The sequence below is a fragment of the Mixophyes fleayi genome, chromosome 1 (assembly GCF_038048845.1).
Source record: "Mixophyes fleayi isolate aMixFle1 chromosome 1, aMixFle1.hap1, whole genome shotgun sequence".
In the NCBI taxonomy this organism is placed as follows: domain Eukaryota; kingdom Metazoa; phylum Chordata; class Amphibia; order Anura; family Limnodynastidae; genus Mixophyes; species Mixophyes fleayi.
Window position 1 is genome coordinate 39,913,649 of NC_134402.1, and position 18,157 is coordinate 39,931,805.

At 37.2% G+C, this 18,157-nt stretch overlaps 1 protein-coding gene across 1 annotated transcript in view; it reads right to left on the minus strand.

Annotated features, from left to right (window-relative positions):
• Positions 1-18,157, minus strand: part of STK32B (serine/threonine kinase 32B) — a 274,895-nt gene that overhangs the window by 101,078 nt on the left and 155,660 nt on the right. Inside the window, exon 5 of the mRNA XM_075194650.1 lies at positions 5,151-5,188. Coding sequence (XP_075050751.1) covers positions 5,151-5,188 — 38 coding nt within the window. The remainder of the gene's footprint in view (positions 1-5,150; positions 5,189-18,157) is intronic.

An 18,157-nucleotide genomic window follows, 5' to 3' on the forward strand; every position in this document is an offset into this window, starting at 1 on the left:
TTGTCTTTCTAATCATCATCATCATTTATTTATACAGTGCCACTAATTCGGCAGTGCTGTACAGAGAACTCATTCACATCAGTCCCTGCCCCATTGGGGCTTACAGTCTAAATTCCCTTATATACACACACACACACACACACACACACACAGACACAGAGGGAGAGACTAGGGTCAATTTTGTTAGCAGCCAATTAACCTACCAGTATGTTTTTTGGAGTGTGGGAGGAAACTGGAGCACCCGGAGGAAACCAAACGCAAACACATGGAGAACATACAAACTCCATACAGATAAGGTCATGGTCAGGAATCAAACTCATGACCCCAGTGCTGTGAGGCAGAAGTGCTAACCCCTTAGCCACCGTGCTGCCCATGGTTAGGGGTCTTGAAATAATAATCATGTTTCATATGCATATGTGCAAAAAAAATCATACCACGTTTAGTGGACTTGATGTCATATCTCTACAGTAGTTATAATATTTATATAACCTATTAATAATACTGTTTTTTTTTTAAACAAAGGGCAATCAAACCATTGTAAAATAGATTGACATATTAGCACACTTCTTTCAGTGGTGTCACCGGGAAGGTTGTTACAAGGCACTGTTAATAAAGATAAGACTTGCCTGGGACCCACTTTTGTCGGTAACAGGGACATGATCTTCATGTTCTTATATCCCTGGAGGAAGTTTTGATTAATGGACTATGAGATTTGTTTTATAGTCTGGCACTTGATGAAAATGTATGATCCATTGTACACCTAACATGTTTTTGTTAGTATGTTGTTCAAATGTTCCATACATTATCCTCCACAGCTTTACTATTTGAGTGTTTTTATACATTTCTTTGCATTGCAGACAATCAGAATTGATTGCTTGGAGTGTTGATAACAAAAGAAGAAAGCTTAAAAAATAATTTAATGTTTTTAGAAATGGCCATACCTTCTAGCATTCCAGTTTTTTGTCTGTCAATTGGTTAGTGCCATTTTATTCAATAAGCATTGTGCCTTTTTGACATACTAAAAACCATTTAATAACATACCGAAAGAATCCATGTTTTAGATAGGCTTGCTTTAACATTGTTTTTGTGTAGAGAATGATGCCCTTGTTACACTATTTTATTATCATTAATCTGATATTTCACTGTCTGCAATGTTTGTCAAGTGAATCCCTATACATGCTGTTAAAAAAACAGTTACAGGTTCGATGTACGAACATTATCACACGAGTGGTCAGGTCACTAGTTTTCTGACATAATCTGTGCTGCTGTAAACATTCTCAGGATTTGATTGGCTACAGAATAGTTTAACTGGGGACTTAACATACAAATACCAGATGAAAATATAAATTTAAAAAGTTGTTCAGATGTTTCTCAGAGATTCAAGGAAATCGGTCTATTGGGCCAAATTAATGTGCAAAATGAAATGCAGGATATAGTCCACATGTAGCAAGATAAAAAAGTTATAAGCACAGAAGCACTTATAATGATCTTATTATTAGTTTATTGAAACCCATGCAGTCTCCAGAAAGCAGCTATACTGCTGGCTGCCGAGAAATGATTGGTATTATATAGCCAGAAATCATATCCTGACTGTAAAATTGAAGAACTAAATCTAAACATTTTATTAATTCCGCCTTTCAACTTTACTGCTCTGTAAGACAGGTGTTAGAACATTGTGCAGTCATACTACCTTATTGTGGCCACACTTTATTTTTTAGTTTATCATATATGGGTATATAAAATATTTAGAATGTAAAATGAAACAATCACCACCTAAATCAACACTGGCGAAACATTAGAGGATGACATAATACACACTTATTTATAGTGCTTTTTTTGTAAGAAAAAAGGTGCTGGACCTCACATCCCGCAGTCAATCACTGCACACACACCCACACATGTCAGTTGTGTAACGAAACATAACGGTCGCTGCCCGCAGTAAACACTCATCATCATCATCATCATTTATTTATATAGCGCCACTAATTGCTCAGCGCTGTACAGAGAACTCACTCACATCAGTCCCTGCCCCATTGGAGCTTACAGTCTAAATTCCCTAACACACACACACAGACAGACAGAGAGAGACAGACAGAGAGAGTTTAGGGTCAATTTGATAGCAGCCAATTAACCTATCAGTATGTTTTTGGAGTGTGGGAGGAAACCGGAGCACCCGGAGGAAACCAACGTAAACACGGGGAGAACATGCAAACTCCACACAGATAAGGCCATGGTCAGGAATTGAACTTATGACCTCAGTGCTGTAAGGCAGAAGTGCTAACCACTGAGCCACTGTGCTGCCATAAGCGCGCGACCACACGACCAATCACAAGCTGAGCAGCGCCACAAGCCGAGCAGTGCCATCACAACCAGCATCGGACTCGACACACAAGCAGCCCCTATGCACCGTTTTAATGATTTTGACGCCGACCTGTTATGCTCGACAGGACGATTCAAGTCCACGTGGACCAAACATCGAATGTTCAAAAGTTACTTTTAAAACTTGGAAAATCCGTTGGAAAAAGGTGCCGGAACTCAGGTCCGGTGAGTTCTATGACAAAATAAGCACTGGTTATTTATACCCCAGTCTCTTCAGTGTCTCAGGGTTCTTTTAATCAAGCCCTAAGCCATGCAGAAATGGCTTTTCCACATGGTTTAGGCATTTTTAAGTAAGGTGGTCTGAGATATCTCCTCCATTACAGCAAGTCCAGCCCTCATAATATTCAATGAGGACAGTGGTGTGGGCAAATTTATCAAGGTCTGAGAAGCTTAGCTTTTCAGAGCTTGACTCTTATGGCTAATGCCATCTGAATATGATATTAGATTTCATTCAATCCTATGGGAAGAGCAACACAGGAGATGGATGCACAGTAAAGACTCCGGGTCAGAACCTGGAGTTGTCTTTAGTAAAGACTCATCACTGGCACAGCTGCCTATCGAATGTGCTGTCCCAACATGACTAATAGTAAATTGCCCTGTTAATTTACCTGTCATCGCTGTGTTGATGGATGATAATTAATGGGGGAGAAGTTTGATTATTACTAAATAGGCCCCTATATCAGTGACAGTGCCTACACTTTTGTGCAACAGTGCACCTAGTTTAAAGATAAAGAAGTTGAAGACAAATAATAGTTTAAAGTTTGGTTTAACGTATATGCTTTGAAAGTGTCTTTTCCCCAAGCAAACTGACAGGGTGTGTCTGAGTCAGGGCAAACAGAGCAGCTGATGGGAGTTTGCTCTTAAAGGGAAGGTGGGTGTGTCACCTGCCCATCAAGCTAGGGCTGTGGGAGGAGAGTCAGGTATAAAAACCTTGTTTATTTTACTGTTCAGGGTGACTAACGCTGGGGAAGCTGGCTGGTGGTTGTCTAGCTAGTGTTTAGGGCAGTGTTGGCTAACCTGTGACACTCCAGGACTTGCAGTTTCACTACACATGGAGTGTCACAGGTTTAGGGTCACAAGAAAGTGTGTGGACTCTGCATGATGTCAAATACCTTTACCAAAACAAGAAGTTGTTTGAGCGTGTCTCACCAGAAGTGGGCTATATAAGTGGGATATATATATATATATATATATATATATATATATATATATATAAGTTAACCCGTGCATGATACTCATGCATTCTAGTCAAATCAAGCTACTTAAGGTGTTAAAAAGGTTCTTGTCATGCATTTGGGGCTAGGCCAGGCCTCCTCAGGGGAAGAGCGTTACTTCCCGACGCAAGCTCCCTTTTTTAACGTGGTTTTGTCCACATGTCACCACCTCATAATTTTTCTCCATCGCCTCATCCTTCATCATTATTGCCACATCTATCCAGATGTCTATCCAGACACAGGGATCTCTCTCAGCGGTCCTGAGTATCACACTCCTCTTGCTCTGTCACCCCTAGCAACCACCAACCACTCCCAACTGTCACCCCCGGCAACCACCAACCACTCTCAACTTTCACTTCCGGCAACCACCAACCACTCCCAACTGTCACCCCCGGCAACCACCAACCACTCCCAACTGTCACTTCTCCTTCAAGAAATATATATATATATTTTTTAAATCTTTATAAACACTTTTAACAATTAACAAATGAAATTAACAAATTAAAAACATCTTAGTATACCAAATTTCAACCATTTCTGAGTTTTTTTTCCCACACACGCTAAGAATTTAGTAGGTCAGTGTATAACTCCGCCCAGCAGGTGGTGCTGCAGCTTGGTTTTTTTTTCCCCACACACACAGACAGACTAACACACGCCACTAGGCTTATATATATTATATATATATATATATATATATATATATATATATATATATATATGTATATGATATATTACAAATAGTGACTGTACTTGCTCATTAACATTGTGAATTTGTGTTTCTACAGAAGGGAAAAGGATATGCTTTTATTATGCCATTGCACCTTTTCTCCCGTGAAAGAGTTCATCTTTCTCTTGCACTACTTGAGAACCTTCTGACTCTGCATTACATAGAATAGCACTTGTACAAACTACAGCTTACTAGCAAAGAAGATGAAGAAAGATTGAAAAGGAGATAAAGAAAAAAAACATATTTTCCATAATAATTGCCTGGTATGCAATATGATATTTCTGAGATAAGCGAATCAGTATGAAAATTCAATGTTAAGATTTATGTAGGCACACAAGCGCTGTGAGTCACATACAGCACAGTATAACACTTCTTTCATGTAAAGCGGTTGCATAACTAATCTCCTTGCAAGAAGTACATACAGTAATAAAATACAGGTTATCAGGAAGTTTCTATTCTTACTTATGTTAGAACAAAGATTTACAACCAGTCTATTGTCATAAATGGTTGGATATATCAAGAATTTAGATGTCCTAGGAGAACTGTTTTGAAAGATTTTTAAATGATGGGTGATATGTGAATTATATTTCCATTGAGATGTAAAGTAATCAGCCAAAATTTGCCTTGTATTCTAAAGTACAAATTTTTGCTCACAATTATGCTTTTTTGTTATAAATATGTTATCATTGGTGTGATATAAAAATTAATCACATGTAAAGGTGTCTCAACAAGCGTCAATATAAAAAAGGTTGGAAACCAACGGGTAATATTAAAAATGTTTAAAACACAATAATACATTTGAAGCATTACAAGAGAATTGTTCTACTTACCATGTTCATCCAACAAGATATTATCTGGTTTAATATCCCTGTAAGAAACAATAGTAATAATTATTGTTTACTATCACTGTATGAAAAATACTAAAATGCATTTATTATTTTGTCTAGAAATTTCAATAACTGTTATATTAACCTGGTTTGTTTTACATTTAAATAAGTATCTAGTATCTGTAAATAATCTCTGTTTAAAAGGGGAGTTTGGATGTTATTGCTTACAATGGGGGAATTGTGATGACCAAATTTGCTCCCCCAGTGTAAATCAGAACAGACCGTTAAAAGTTGACTTGAATTTTGTGACCTATATAAAAGTGCTCCCTAGAGCCTAATTGTTTTATCTGGACGTGGAACTCCTCAGTGACATCTTGGAGTGGATTTACTAAAACATCTACAAAGGAAAAGTGGAGGTGTTGCCCATAGCAACCAATCAGATTCTAGTTATCATTTTCTAGAATGTACAAGATAAATGATATCTAGAATCTGATTGGTTGCTATGCAACACCTCCTCTTTTCCTTTTTTAGAATCTTCAGTATATCTACATTCTAATATCCTTTATGCATCCAAATTTAAAGCAGGGGGTGATTGATCCGATATATAAGGAATCACTGACATTCATTTCTAGGACATTGAAAAGTCTACACATTTAGATAATAGTCATGATCACAAAGTGAATCCTCTGACAATCACTCTAAAGATCAATACCAAGCAGTTTAATTAGATGTATAATGGCAGAAGCAGTGGGAGTAAACACTAGGGGCATTTTTAAACATGAAGTAGAATATTTAGGTAAGGTGCTCCAAATTATGTAAATAAATGCTTATCACTCATTATGATATCTCCCATAAATGGACAAATTTCATTGATACTGAAGCTATTTATCCCGCATTGTTACTGGAAAAAGTGCAACAAACAAAATAAGTTTATCTTCATTAACTTTATAAAGTCTTGCAGCGATTGCTTAATATCATGTGTTAAGTTGCAGAATAACTTGAATAAACTGTGTATTTGATTTTGAACTTTAGAAACTTTCCTTCTAATTATCTTCTAGTTATCTGTATGTTAAGACTTACCAACAACAGAGAACAGACAGCCACTATCAGTGTGATAATTCAAGTAATAGAGATATGTAACACCCTCTCATTGGGTATTATTGAGCAAACAGTGCCTCCACGTGAATCTATACTACACCTAGGGAAATACTTCAGCTATAAGTCCCAGGGGTGATTCAGGAGACCCCTTCATTATAGATCCCTGGTAATATTTAATCTGATTCACCTTGACAACCAAAAATATGTATTATATTATATTTTTGATTATAGCTTTGGAAAATATTGATTACACAATAACAACAGTGGCAAATATCATACAGAAATTACTACATTGTACATAGAAATCAATATGTAATCTATATAATTGTAATAATCTTCGGGATCATATTAAATTACTCCTTAAATCACCAATTTATAACTAGTTGACCATAAACATACACATGACAAATGTGATTGCTACGCTACTAATAATTCTTCCTTATAAACCATTACTTTCATATCATTACACTATGTATGAAATCACTGGTCTTATACTGTAACATATATATTCTTACAATATATTTAACTTTTGAAGCGCTGAGGTGTCCACTATATTCAGTATATTGAATATCATCATCATCATCATCATCAACATTTATTTATATAGTGCCAGCAAATTCCGTAGCGCTTTACAATTATCCTTATTTATCATTTAATCACGCTGACCAATATCTCTTGAATTAATGATAAAACTACAGTAAATGAAGAGGGTTCACATTTTCAATATTGTTGCCACATTAGAAAACTTTTTGTCAAATCTGTATCCAAAGAAATTATAAATCGTACGATTTAAACCTCACGTTTCTTTAAAATGAAAGATGTTGTTGAATCATAAACATGTAACATTTTAGAAATGACTGATTACACAAAAACGTAGATGTACACACTCCGGACCATATACATTTATGTACTCATTATCTTACTACAGTAATTGAGGAAAAAAGTTATTATCACTCATCTGTCTCGTAATTTCAGTCTGATTGCCCCTAAATCCGGTTCTTTTTTAGAGAAAGGGAAACTACTGTAGTTTCTTCCACTGTTATGCCACAATGTTTTATAGGGATTGTATTATTTATTACACTGCCACATATTTGTGCCCACGTTTTGTCACAAGTTTTAGCCAGCCAGCTTTCTGCAGCCTTTGCCCAAAATTGTTGCCCAGCCCACTGCTGCTAAGGGGGGGAGGGGGGGGGGGTGATTGACCCGATTGCTCCAACCCACCACCCCTGGATCCGCCACTGATCAAGAGATCTTTAGAAAATAGTCTGTAAATGACTGTAACTGAATGTTAATGCTATACATACTAATCTAGATAGAAACAAAAACACAATTTTCACAATTTCCATAATTTCCAATTTCTGAGTCTCCAGAAACCCCCCCCCCTGCGCTAACTAAGTGGCCACCATAGCAGCACTGTCCTATACAGCAGCCGCGGCACTGTCAAAGAAGCGTCCGAGGCGGTGCTGTATTGTATACAGCACCACCGCGGACGCTTCTTTGACAGCGCCGCGGCTGCTGTATAGGACAGCGCTGCCAAAACAGAGCACTGCAGCTCTCTCTCGCTTTTTTTTGGGGGGGGGGGTCCCCCCTGACAATCCTGCGTGCGCCCCTGACAACAGTAGTAAAATAAATCAGAGTCTTCTTCTTCCTTAAAATGATTGTGGTTTACATTTAGGAACAATAATATGAATATAGCACCAAAGAAACTGCACTTTAAGCACTGTGGGGCTGATGCAGAGTGAGACGTGCGCCAGTTTGCGGAGAGTATTTTGCGCAAAATTGTTCTGCGCTGATGTTTAGGATCCAAGGGACAGGGAAGATGTAGGTAGAGGGAAGAAATCAAACATGCTCTCACAGATCTGAGATGACACAATGCCTTGACATAAGTGCCATTTGTCCAGAAGGTCCTTTGTGCAAGGAATCTGTAAAATAATGAGACCACACTTGGGATGTATATAATTTTTTTTCTCTTAAAACATTAACAGACAACAGCACTTCTATGACCAACATATCATAAATGTACAACATTTTCTTACACGCACCGTGAAAAATTTGATCGACATAAGCTCAATGGCAAACATAATATGCCCAAGAAAGAGATCAAGTAGCTAGAGTTCTAACTTAATATATTATTTTCCTTAATGTCCAACCTTACCCTCATTTGTCACCGATCTAAACAAGATAGATCTCCAACCTCTGGGCTTTTATTACTCCATATAATCATCAAGCATTGTAATGTAACCAAATATATTTGGAACTAGATAAGACTGTAAAATAATACAGTATCCGTGATAACTATCCTGATAACCACCACACACACAAGTCATGATAAAGTGTTTAGACCAAGTTTCCAGGTCTTTGTTTAATTTCCTAACAAGGGGAAAATAATTCCACATATACTATATTTGATTCTAACTGATAGTGTCAGTTGCCTTCATATCAAGCACAATGACCACCAGTTGTCTTACAATATTGTTAATTGGCCTAATGGTCTTACAAGTCTGCCAGAAAAGAAAGTGCTTGTTAATAACTGGAATTTGGTCTATCATTTTGCATTAGTGTTTGATCTTTATTTGGTTTGGGATAAATCAGATTGAGGTCTGCAACAGATCAGATGGAATTGTCTTTCTCTGCATAATATGTATTTATTTATTTTTAAAAAAAGGACAGCAGATGTAATTCCAATACAGGAAAAAACATTTTATAATATATTCTTAAGATGACGTTGGGGCCTGAGCTTTACGTGACTTTAGAGCGTTAATCATAGACAGGGGTTCCCTGAAAACACACATCCTTAGGCGAACATATCCTTGTTTTTCCTTATATATTTTTTTTATCTTCAGGTTGCTATTAATGATATATGATTCTGGACTACCATGACAACCACAGTCAAATGGCACATGTGGTAGTGACATGTGAAAAGGTGAACAAAAAGAATAAAAATGGTTATGATCTATCAATATAATAAATTCTTATATTTCAGCTTTGAAATCTCATTACTTGCAACAAATCAACTAATGTAATTCTGAGAACAAAATTAAATATCTTAAATAAAGTTATAGTAGGAATATAGCACCACAGAAACAGAAGATACAGAGTCGGAGGTACGGAAGTAGCGTATCTTGCGTGAAGTTGCTCTGCCCATGCCCAGAAAGCGAGCGCCTGCATAAGCGCCTCTGCAGACTTGCGCGATTCTGCAACTTATGCTCGCCTGCGCCTGGACAGGGAGGGAAAGGGCATTCTAATGCAGGCCCAGTACAATAAAGGATTGTACAAATACATCTAGTTAGGAGGCACATTGTTTTACACCTGTTTCAGGACACTAAGGACAGGATGAAATGTCTTAAATAAGGTTATAAATAAACAAATAATTATACATAAATGCTGAGTGTTGTGTGAAGTTATTGTCTTCAGTTTCTTCTTTCCTTACTCAGAATCATTCCCTTGGTTGATCAAGATTTTCACGAATCCCAGTATTAGTATCATAATTCTAGCTGCTAATTTTTTTTCTGAGATCCTCTAATATGGTTAACACCATCTGGTTAGATATTTCAACAAAGATTTTTCATTAAAATGAATAGTCCATACATGTAGCGATCACAGTTTGGAGCAATACATATATAATAGCGATCTTGCAAGTCACTTATGTGATCTCTTGCAATTATTATCACTGTCTCCCAATGATCAGGTTCCCAAGCAGTTATGATCAACTCTTATGCCCTTACATCAATCCCCCCACCCGTTATATTCTTTATATTTAAAACATAGGGGTCTATTTACTAAGCGGTGGTGAGCTCAAAATCTGGAGAAAACAGCTGTTTCCTCCAGAGAATGGCCATCACAGCTCTTCTTTTAATTTATCAAAGGGTTAAATCAGGAGAAATCAGAGATTCTTCTGCCCTAACATGCACAAAGCAGGTCACTGCATTCCCCATAGACCCAACTTCACCGCTTGTTATGTTGGATCACCAGGGCCGCCATCAGGGAAGTACGGGGGGTACTGTTGTACCGGGCCCAGGCTCACCTGGGGGCCCGGTACAACAGCTCAGCACAGACTTACCTGGGGCCCGCCGCTGGTCTCCGCTATTCTGTCTTCAGCCTGGCTGTCACCGTGACAGCCAGGCACCAGGATCCGATCGCAGGGGCGGAGGATTCATTCCCCCTGTGATCATGTGCTCAGGGGGAATGAATGCAGTGTAGACAGCAACCCGCGTAGAGTGTGAAGACAGGAGAGTGAACTATGAAAACAGAAGATAAGTACATGACAGTCTTGCTCTCAGCTCTGCTTGTCTTCAGGATTCACATTTGTGGTGCATCTGTGGTACTCCTCTGAAGTCAATGAACAAAAGAGAATGAACAGCAAGACAGAAATTATCAAAAGAATCTTTAGAACGGAGGACACTTTCTTCTTTGAAAGGAGGCTTTGCTTCCAAGTGAAAATGTAGGTGAAGACCATGCAAGTGGAACATAGAATAGATTAGAATGAAAACTGTGTGAGATGAGTGGTCTGATCACCTGTATATCTACCATGGTTTGCGGGAGGTCCAATGCACACAGACCCATCAGTCAATGGGTGTAAACACTGGCACAAGTCGTTAGAATATCAGAGGTGGTGGAAAAGTCAATTCAACTTGCAGTATAAAGTCCAAAGGGACACAATCCAAATCACAGGGTCCTTTGTCAGGTCTTTTTACTGACATGAAGTGGTGACCATATGCATAAAGGAAAAAAACATCAGAATATGGTCTAGAAATTCTAGATTAGTGTTTGTTTACTTTAATCCACCACCATTGGAAATCTAAAAATAGTGTAGGTATTATGGTCTTTATGGCTTCACCTAACGACATGAACCACTCAGGTGCAATCCAGTGCGCTTTCGTAATTGCACCTACATCAACATAGATGTACAAATCACAACGATATCAGTGCTCAGGAGCTGGGTCTTTAAGCTCTGCTGGTCTCCTTTACTTTCATTAGCAGATTCCTCACATAGACGTGTAGAGAAAAAGAGAACAATAACCACTTATAGCATGTTATCCATTTAAACAATGTTTTTATTAAAACTCTAAAATACAAACTCACCAAAAAACAGGTAGTAATAACATTTATAGAAATCCTTCTAAAATGTTGTAATTACACTCCTACTAGAAGCGTCTGAGAATAACAGCATGTAAAGTTGAGTGAATTATTAGGATTTATACACTATGGATGGTAAATTATTTTCCTTCTGTTACTGAATTTAACGTATAAGGATCTTTCACTCCCACTGGAGTCTTTTTCAAGGCAATCCATGTTTAGGGTGTCAAGGTATCCCATTTTCATAAAAAACTAAAATTCTAATTTCTTATACATAGTTATATGACATTATACTCTATTCAATCTTTAAAGATAAAAAAAAGTATTACGAACAATGTACATAGAGAAAAAATATATAAAATGGACTTACAGTCTAATTCTGCAACCTCCTTTACTTTTATATGCTGTCTAAATTCATCCAATAGTTGTGGCGCCTTTTAAGTGCTATAGGAATTTCTGAATGGTATTCCGTCATATGATATACCAATGTATAATGTCATATAAAATAAGGTAAAGCCATAACAAGAAGCCCGCAGTCTCGCAATATTAATATATATTATATACTAACATATGATTACCCATAATCCAAAATGTTGCCTAGCAACATAAGCTGCATATATAAATAAATATATATATAAAGAACATATATAAACTATAATATATATAAAATGTAAACTAATTCCAAGCGATCTAAGAAGTTTTACATGTACCAGATATAAGGCGAAATAGGCTTCTTGCTTTCCCAACACTATTGGATAGTTTGAAAAATTCACATTATCTAAAAGCATAAATCAACTTTATAATGTATATTATATAAATACATAGTGGTGTCAAAAATGAAAAATTAAAAAAGCAGCCAACAACACCTAAGGGTATATTTAACTAAACTGCGGGTTTGAAAAAGTGGAGATGTTGCAGATTATATATTTTTCATTTATTTACTGCATTCTACAAAATGACAGATATCCCTGAATAAATATGATTATATATTTTTAACGACTTCTAACAGGAAATTCTTACAGTAACTTCATTACTGAAAATAATGTCTTACAGAGACTACATATATATTCTTTCTATCTTAGAAATATAATCTTCAGAATGTTTAGCTGCATGAAACAAATGGTTTGGTTTGCAGTTCCTTTATTTAGCACTCTTGTTAATTAATAATAATGACTACATTTAATATCTTTACAAAACCCAATAAAACCCAGGAAAAATTAGCAGATTGTTGATATGAAGGAAGGAACCATATTGTGTTTGCTTGACATTAATATCAGTTAACTTGTAAATTAATGTGTTGTTAATATGCATGGGGAGCGGATTCCTTTACATCCTATAGTTAGAAAATAGTAATGTATAATACATATTCATTTAACAATGGGCTATTTTTTGCAAACACATGCAACCGATGTAGGAGTATAGTTGTATCAAGCTGAGAGTCTTTGTAAAGCAATTAAATAAATTATCACAGGCTCTCGAGCCTGGAATAACCCCAGTGGTGTATTCAAAATAGCACACAACATGTTTGTTAGATGCATGCAAAACATTACAAGAACTGAAATACAGATTTCCCTCATTTCAGGCATGAATCATTGAAATAGGTCACGTAATTAGTTTAATACCTTATTTTATTAGATTGAGAGCCTCTGTGATGTAATACAAGGAGTATACTGCCATTTTTGCTTACCCAGAAGACTATACATATGAAAAATAAATGTGGAAAATATGTATAAAAGATGCTGAGTGATACATAAGATAGATTACTATAGTGAAATGATAATATGGATAAGCACGGTAAGAGATTTAGGTTGACGTTGAGAAGAGGACTGAGTGTGACAAGAGATCTGATGTAATAATAAAAAGTTGTATTTGTGCACTATTAAAAATTATATGGGACAGATTTATTAACTAGCCTATTTTTGACACGATCATTATCATTCCAAGATCGGGAGCATTAAATAAAAGTGTCCTGCCGGTCCAGCACTTCCGATGCCTGTTCCGGTGAACCAACTTGTCTAACCACCGCTTGTTTTCTTCAATCTCGATGCAAACCGCTGTTGTAAAATAGATCTGCACATGCTCGATCCGAAGACCTGAGGTCTCGCATGTGCAAAACCACCTTTGCGATAGTGACCAGAGAGCAGGGCCAGATTAACCATAGGGCTAACTGGGCTATAGCCCAGGGGCCTCGGGCATCCAGGGGGCCCTTTTAAGTGCTCAACAGCAGTATTGATCGGTCGGGGGCGCCCCCGAAGATATCAATGCTGCTGAACACTTTCACTGCGGTCCTTCTCCGGCGCGCTGTAGTCTCCTTACTGAGGAGATCTCGTGAGTCTCACTCTCACGAGACCTCCTCAGTAAAGAGCGTACAGCGTGCCGGGGAAGGACCGCATTGCCAGGAGAAGGAGGTAAGTGCCTTGGGGGGTGGGGGCGGGGAGGCTCGGCTCACCGGGGGGGGGGGGGGCACTCACGGGGGAATGGAAGCCCCCATAGCCCAGGGGCTTCCTTTCCTTTAATCTGGCCCTGCCAGAGAGGAGAACAGGTAAGATGCGTGAATGATCAGAAGATCCTTCTACCGCAATGCTCTCCAAATAGGATTCAATGGTTAACGCCGTCCTCAGATCAATGGGGGATCTTAATACATTTTTCTCTTTGCATATTCCTCAAAATCAGAAGTTGGATTACAACGTCTACAGCGTTATCTTTTACACCTTCCAGGCGGACTTCATACAGGAAAACACATTGGTCGGGAAAAAATAAGTTAGAGTGAAACGTGTAATAAAGACAATAATGATATAATCTCTCTCATAATGTATTTAAGATTATAAATGAGGCTAAGCCAAATGACCTTTACTGAGTCCATAGAAGTGTCAAAGTCGATGACTAGCTTTATTGTACTGTAAGATATAAACCTGTTTGTGGAGAAAGCACAAAGCCAGGCACAATTAACTAGAGACATAAAATGCAATATACCACCCACACAAAATCCTGCCGACCTCCTTAGTGTGCTTCATCAGGGGTTCACCTCATGTCTGGTCGTTTCTCATGGACACCTCCAATTTATTTAATTTTATTTTATTACCCACATCTATGTTGTGAAAAGTTTGGGGAAATCCCCGGGATTGGCACACAGGGGCCAGTGTCACTTTGTCACATCACAGGTAGAAGTCAGTGACATGTTCCATTATGTGACATGTAATAGCGTCACATTATTGGTGGGATTTGCTGGATACACACAGTTGAAGAGGGAGGGAGCTCAATGAGCTGGGCACATCCAGAGTAACTTGCTGGGCATTTAACAGGACATCTTTCTAGCAGTACAGGTCAGCTTGGCCTACTGCATCATTGTGAGCATTTTATTTGGCATATTATATCTTTTTGAACTTATTACTCATGATGTTACATTATGTTTGGCTTACCTCTTGGCATATTATTATATCATGTAGGGAATATTACAAAACGTTGGCTTGGGGCTATGAAACATGGTCATAAAGGCTGTGTATTTGGAGCTGTTATTGTGGGCACTGAACCATATATGGTGGATGCTGGAATTATAAACATAGTATTTACTTTTGCCATGTAGTTCTTACAGAGTATTTTCCCTTTTGTCGTACTATGTGATGTGCCAAGTAAATACTTATAGGCTATACTTCCCACGCTAAGTGTTTACTCTTTCACAGTTCATGCTGTGTATTTTTAATAGTATGATAATAAGCTTATATATTTAGTTATATATTGTATATTTGTTCAAATATCTAGCAGCGTTCTCTGTAACACCAATTCTATTGTCGTTAGAAGTTGAAAGCAGGAAACTTGAAGATAATACAAGGTGAAATGCATTTGACCTTGTAAAGCCAGATGTATTTCTTGGCTCGAATTATTGGATTCTCTAAATTTCTATCTGATGGACCTGTCGCAGGATGGTTGGACTTGGCAGGTAACCAAGATGAGTGATAAGGGCACAGGGAGTTTAAATAAGGATTATAAGATGCACTTGGGAAAACTAAATGGGAGTTATAGTGAAAATAGTAAAATAAGTGTGGTTATATTTGTCTATAATTATACATGCCAAGATATACAGACCAGAGCAAATATATTTCAAATGCCTCTTAAACCTGTCAAACTTATGGTAAGTTTCCCAGTAATGGGTATTTAATCAGTCATGTTATTAGTATTTTTATACATTATTGGTATGTGTGACGAGATTCATTTAAGAAAATGCTGTATTAGTTAGATCTGCTTCATTTGATTACTATATGTATGTAACTTAGGTTCATTTTAATGTAAATAAATGTAATATCTATATTTTTACTTTTACACTTTCAGTCTCCTTATTTAATTGATTCGTTGACATGAACAGTAACGACAAACACTGTTTGCTAGTTCATGAACTCATTCTATAGGTATTTTATTAGATCAGAGATGAATCAGATAGCAACTGTCCACCACACATAAGAGGTTACATTAGGCTTCCAAATTTATTTTCCATTTTGTGTCTATGTGTACAAATGGATATAAATAATTTAGGTAAAGTGGTGATTCGCGAAGATAATCTTTTTGTAAGTAACTTAAGCTGGGTACACACTACACGGTTTTCGTCCAATAATCGGCTCAATCAGCCGACATATGACCGCTCGTTCAAAAGTCGGGTCAGTGTGTGTAGTGACACGATGGTCGAAAGTCTGCCCAAATGGACGATTGTCGCCTCATTTGGTTGGTCGTACCGTTTAATATTTTCGTTCTAATCTCGTTTCCGTTGTGTAGTGTGTATAAACTTCCGACCGATCCATAACAGTGAGTACGAAATTACAATCATTGCTCACGACAACATGGCTGTAAAAAGTCACTAAAGGGACGTCCGCACTTCCCTTTATCGTCCTAAACAAGGCTAGTGTGTGTGCAGTCCATGGACCGAGCGATCGGACCATCGATCGCATGTAAAATCGTTCGGCATAAAAAGTTGGTGGAAATTTCTGTAGTGTGTACCTAGCAACAGCAATAAGCCTTAAAGGGAAGATTAGAGAATCGTATCTGGCGTGCACTGCGCTAAGAAGGCTAGACATTATTTAGTTTAAAGATGATCTCTACCCAAAAATTAATTGTTTGAAGCTCCTTAAAGAACACCTCCACCCAAAACTTGAAATAGTGTTGTTAAGATGAAATGCACAGTTATACTTGAGTTTCCATTGCATGTAAGTCGACCACTGATGGGTTTAAAGATCTCGGCTAATTGAGATAACTGCACAACCCAAATAAGTATATCTCTGCATATTCTTAAACAAAGGGAACAAAAACCAATACTAAATTTGACATTTTGAGTGGGGTTCTTTAGTTCTGTCATAGTATTTTTACGTATTTTATTTTAGAATATTACAAGGTGATGTTTTCTATTCACTTGCGGTTGGCTTTAATGGCTCATTAAACTGTAAATGTCACAAGCCATAATTTACCCATTGCCATTGTTCACAATTACAAAAGTGGAGATATTTCATTATACTTAATGCATATCTGATTCTCTCTCCCTCTCTTTGATTTATCCTCTTTTTTAAAAGAATAAACACTTTCCAGAGCATTCAGTGACATTAAACAAAAAAGAGAGTAAAAAGCGGTAATATATTCATGCAGTCGAGTCAGGTTTAAATTTGCAGCACTTGATATTTCATGATCCGACATCTATAAGTACAGAGATCAGATGCCCCTTGAAACCAGAGACTCTCCATAAAAAATGAAAAAATATATATGCATAGTATGCAATCTTATTATTCACACGACACAATTATTCCCAAATGGTAGAAAAAATAACTTAATATTAAAATCTTGAATTCATGAAAAAAGTCACAATAAAAATAAATTGAACATTTTATTAATTTACTGCTTATTAATTTTGATCATTTTTAATTCTCTGTCATATAACATACTTTAGCTTTGTTTTTTATTTTATTGAGAGACTGTTCATACAGTGGTACACGTTAAAACCAAGTAAAACTGAACATAAATACAATATAAGGGTTTGTTATATAATTTATTTACTTAAATATATATGAATTATATTAATTATAAATATTATATATGAAATATATATGTTAAATGATCGATTACAGTTATTTAATAAGATATTAAAGAAATTAAATATCAAATATAAAACAAATGGGCTTTCTAGAAAGCATGACAGATATTCATAACTCCAAAACATAGGAAGAATTACAACATGCTGAGGATCTTACATAACTATTTTGCAAAGGGAAATGGGAAAAAGATGAAAGATATAGGAAGAAAGGTGAAGTGTAATGTGGAGACGAAGGGAATTGTGAAAATAGAATTCACCAGTAATAGGGGTATCATTAATATCAAATGAACATTTTTCAAAAATTTATAGCGGTATAGATGCTTTTAAATGTTCTAGCAATTAGAACATTGTCCCTTAGATTGTACGCTCCTTTGAGCAGGGCCATCTTTCCTCCTGTCTCCACCACTTCTAACTCTGCTCTCCAGCTACCTAGCCCTACTCCTCGAGGACCCTCTACCCCCCGTCTCCTCTCGCTCCCTCTTCTCCCCTTTGGGGTTCTCCCTGTCTCCCTATCATCCGTGCCCTCCCTCTTGGGCTCCGTCGTATGCGGATCTCCCTTCTCCCCTCACCCACCATCTCTAGCTGTGCTTTGAGCTTACTGAGTTACTGTGCTTATTGTTTACTGTACTGTGCTGTTTCACCTCGTATTGTAATTCGTTTGTCCCTGTACGGCGCTACAGACACCTAGTGGCACCCTATAAATAAAAATGTATAATAATAATAATAACAATGGGTTTGAAGAGAGAATAAGTGGTTTCCAGGTAACTCT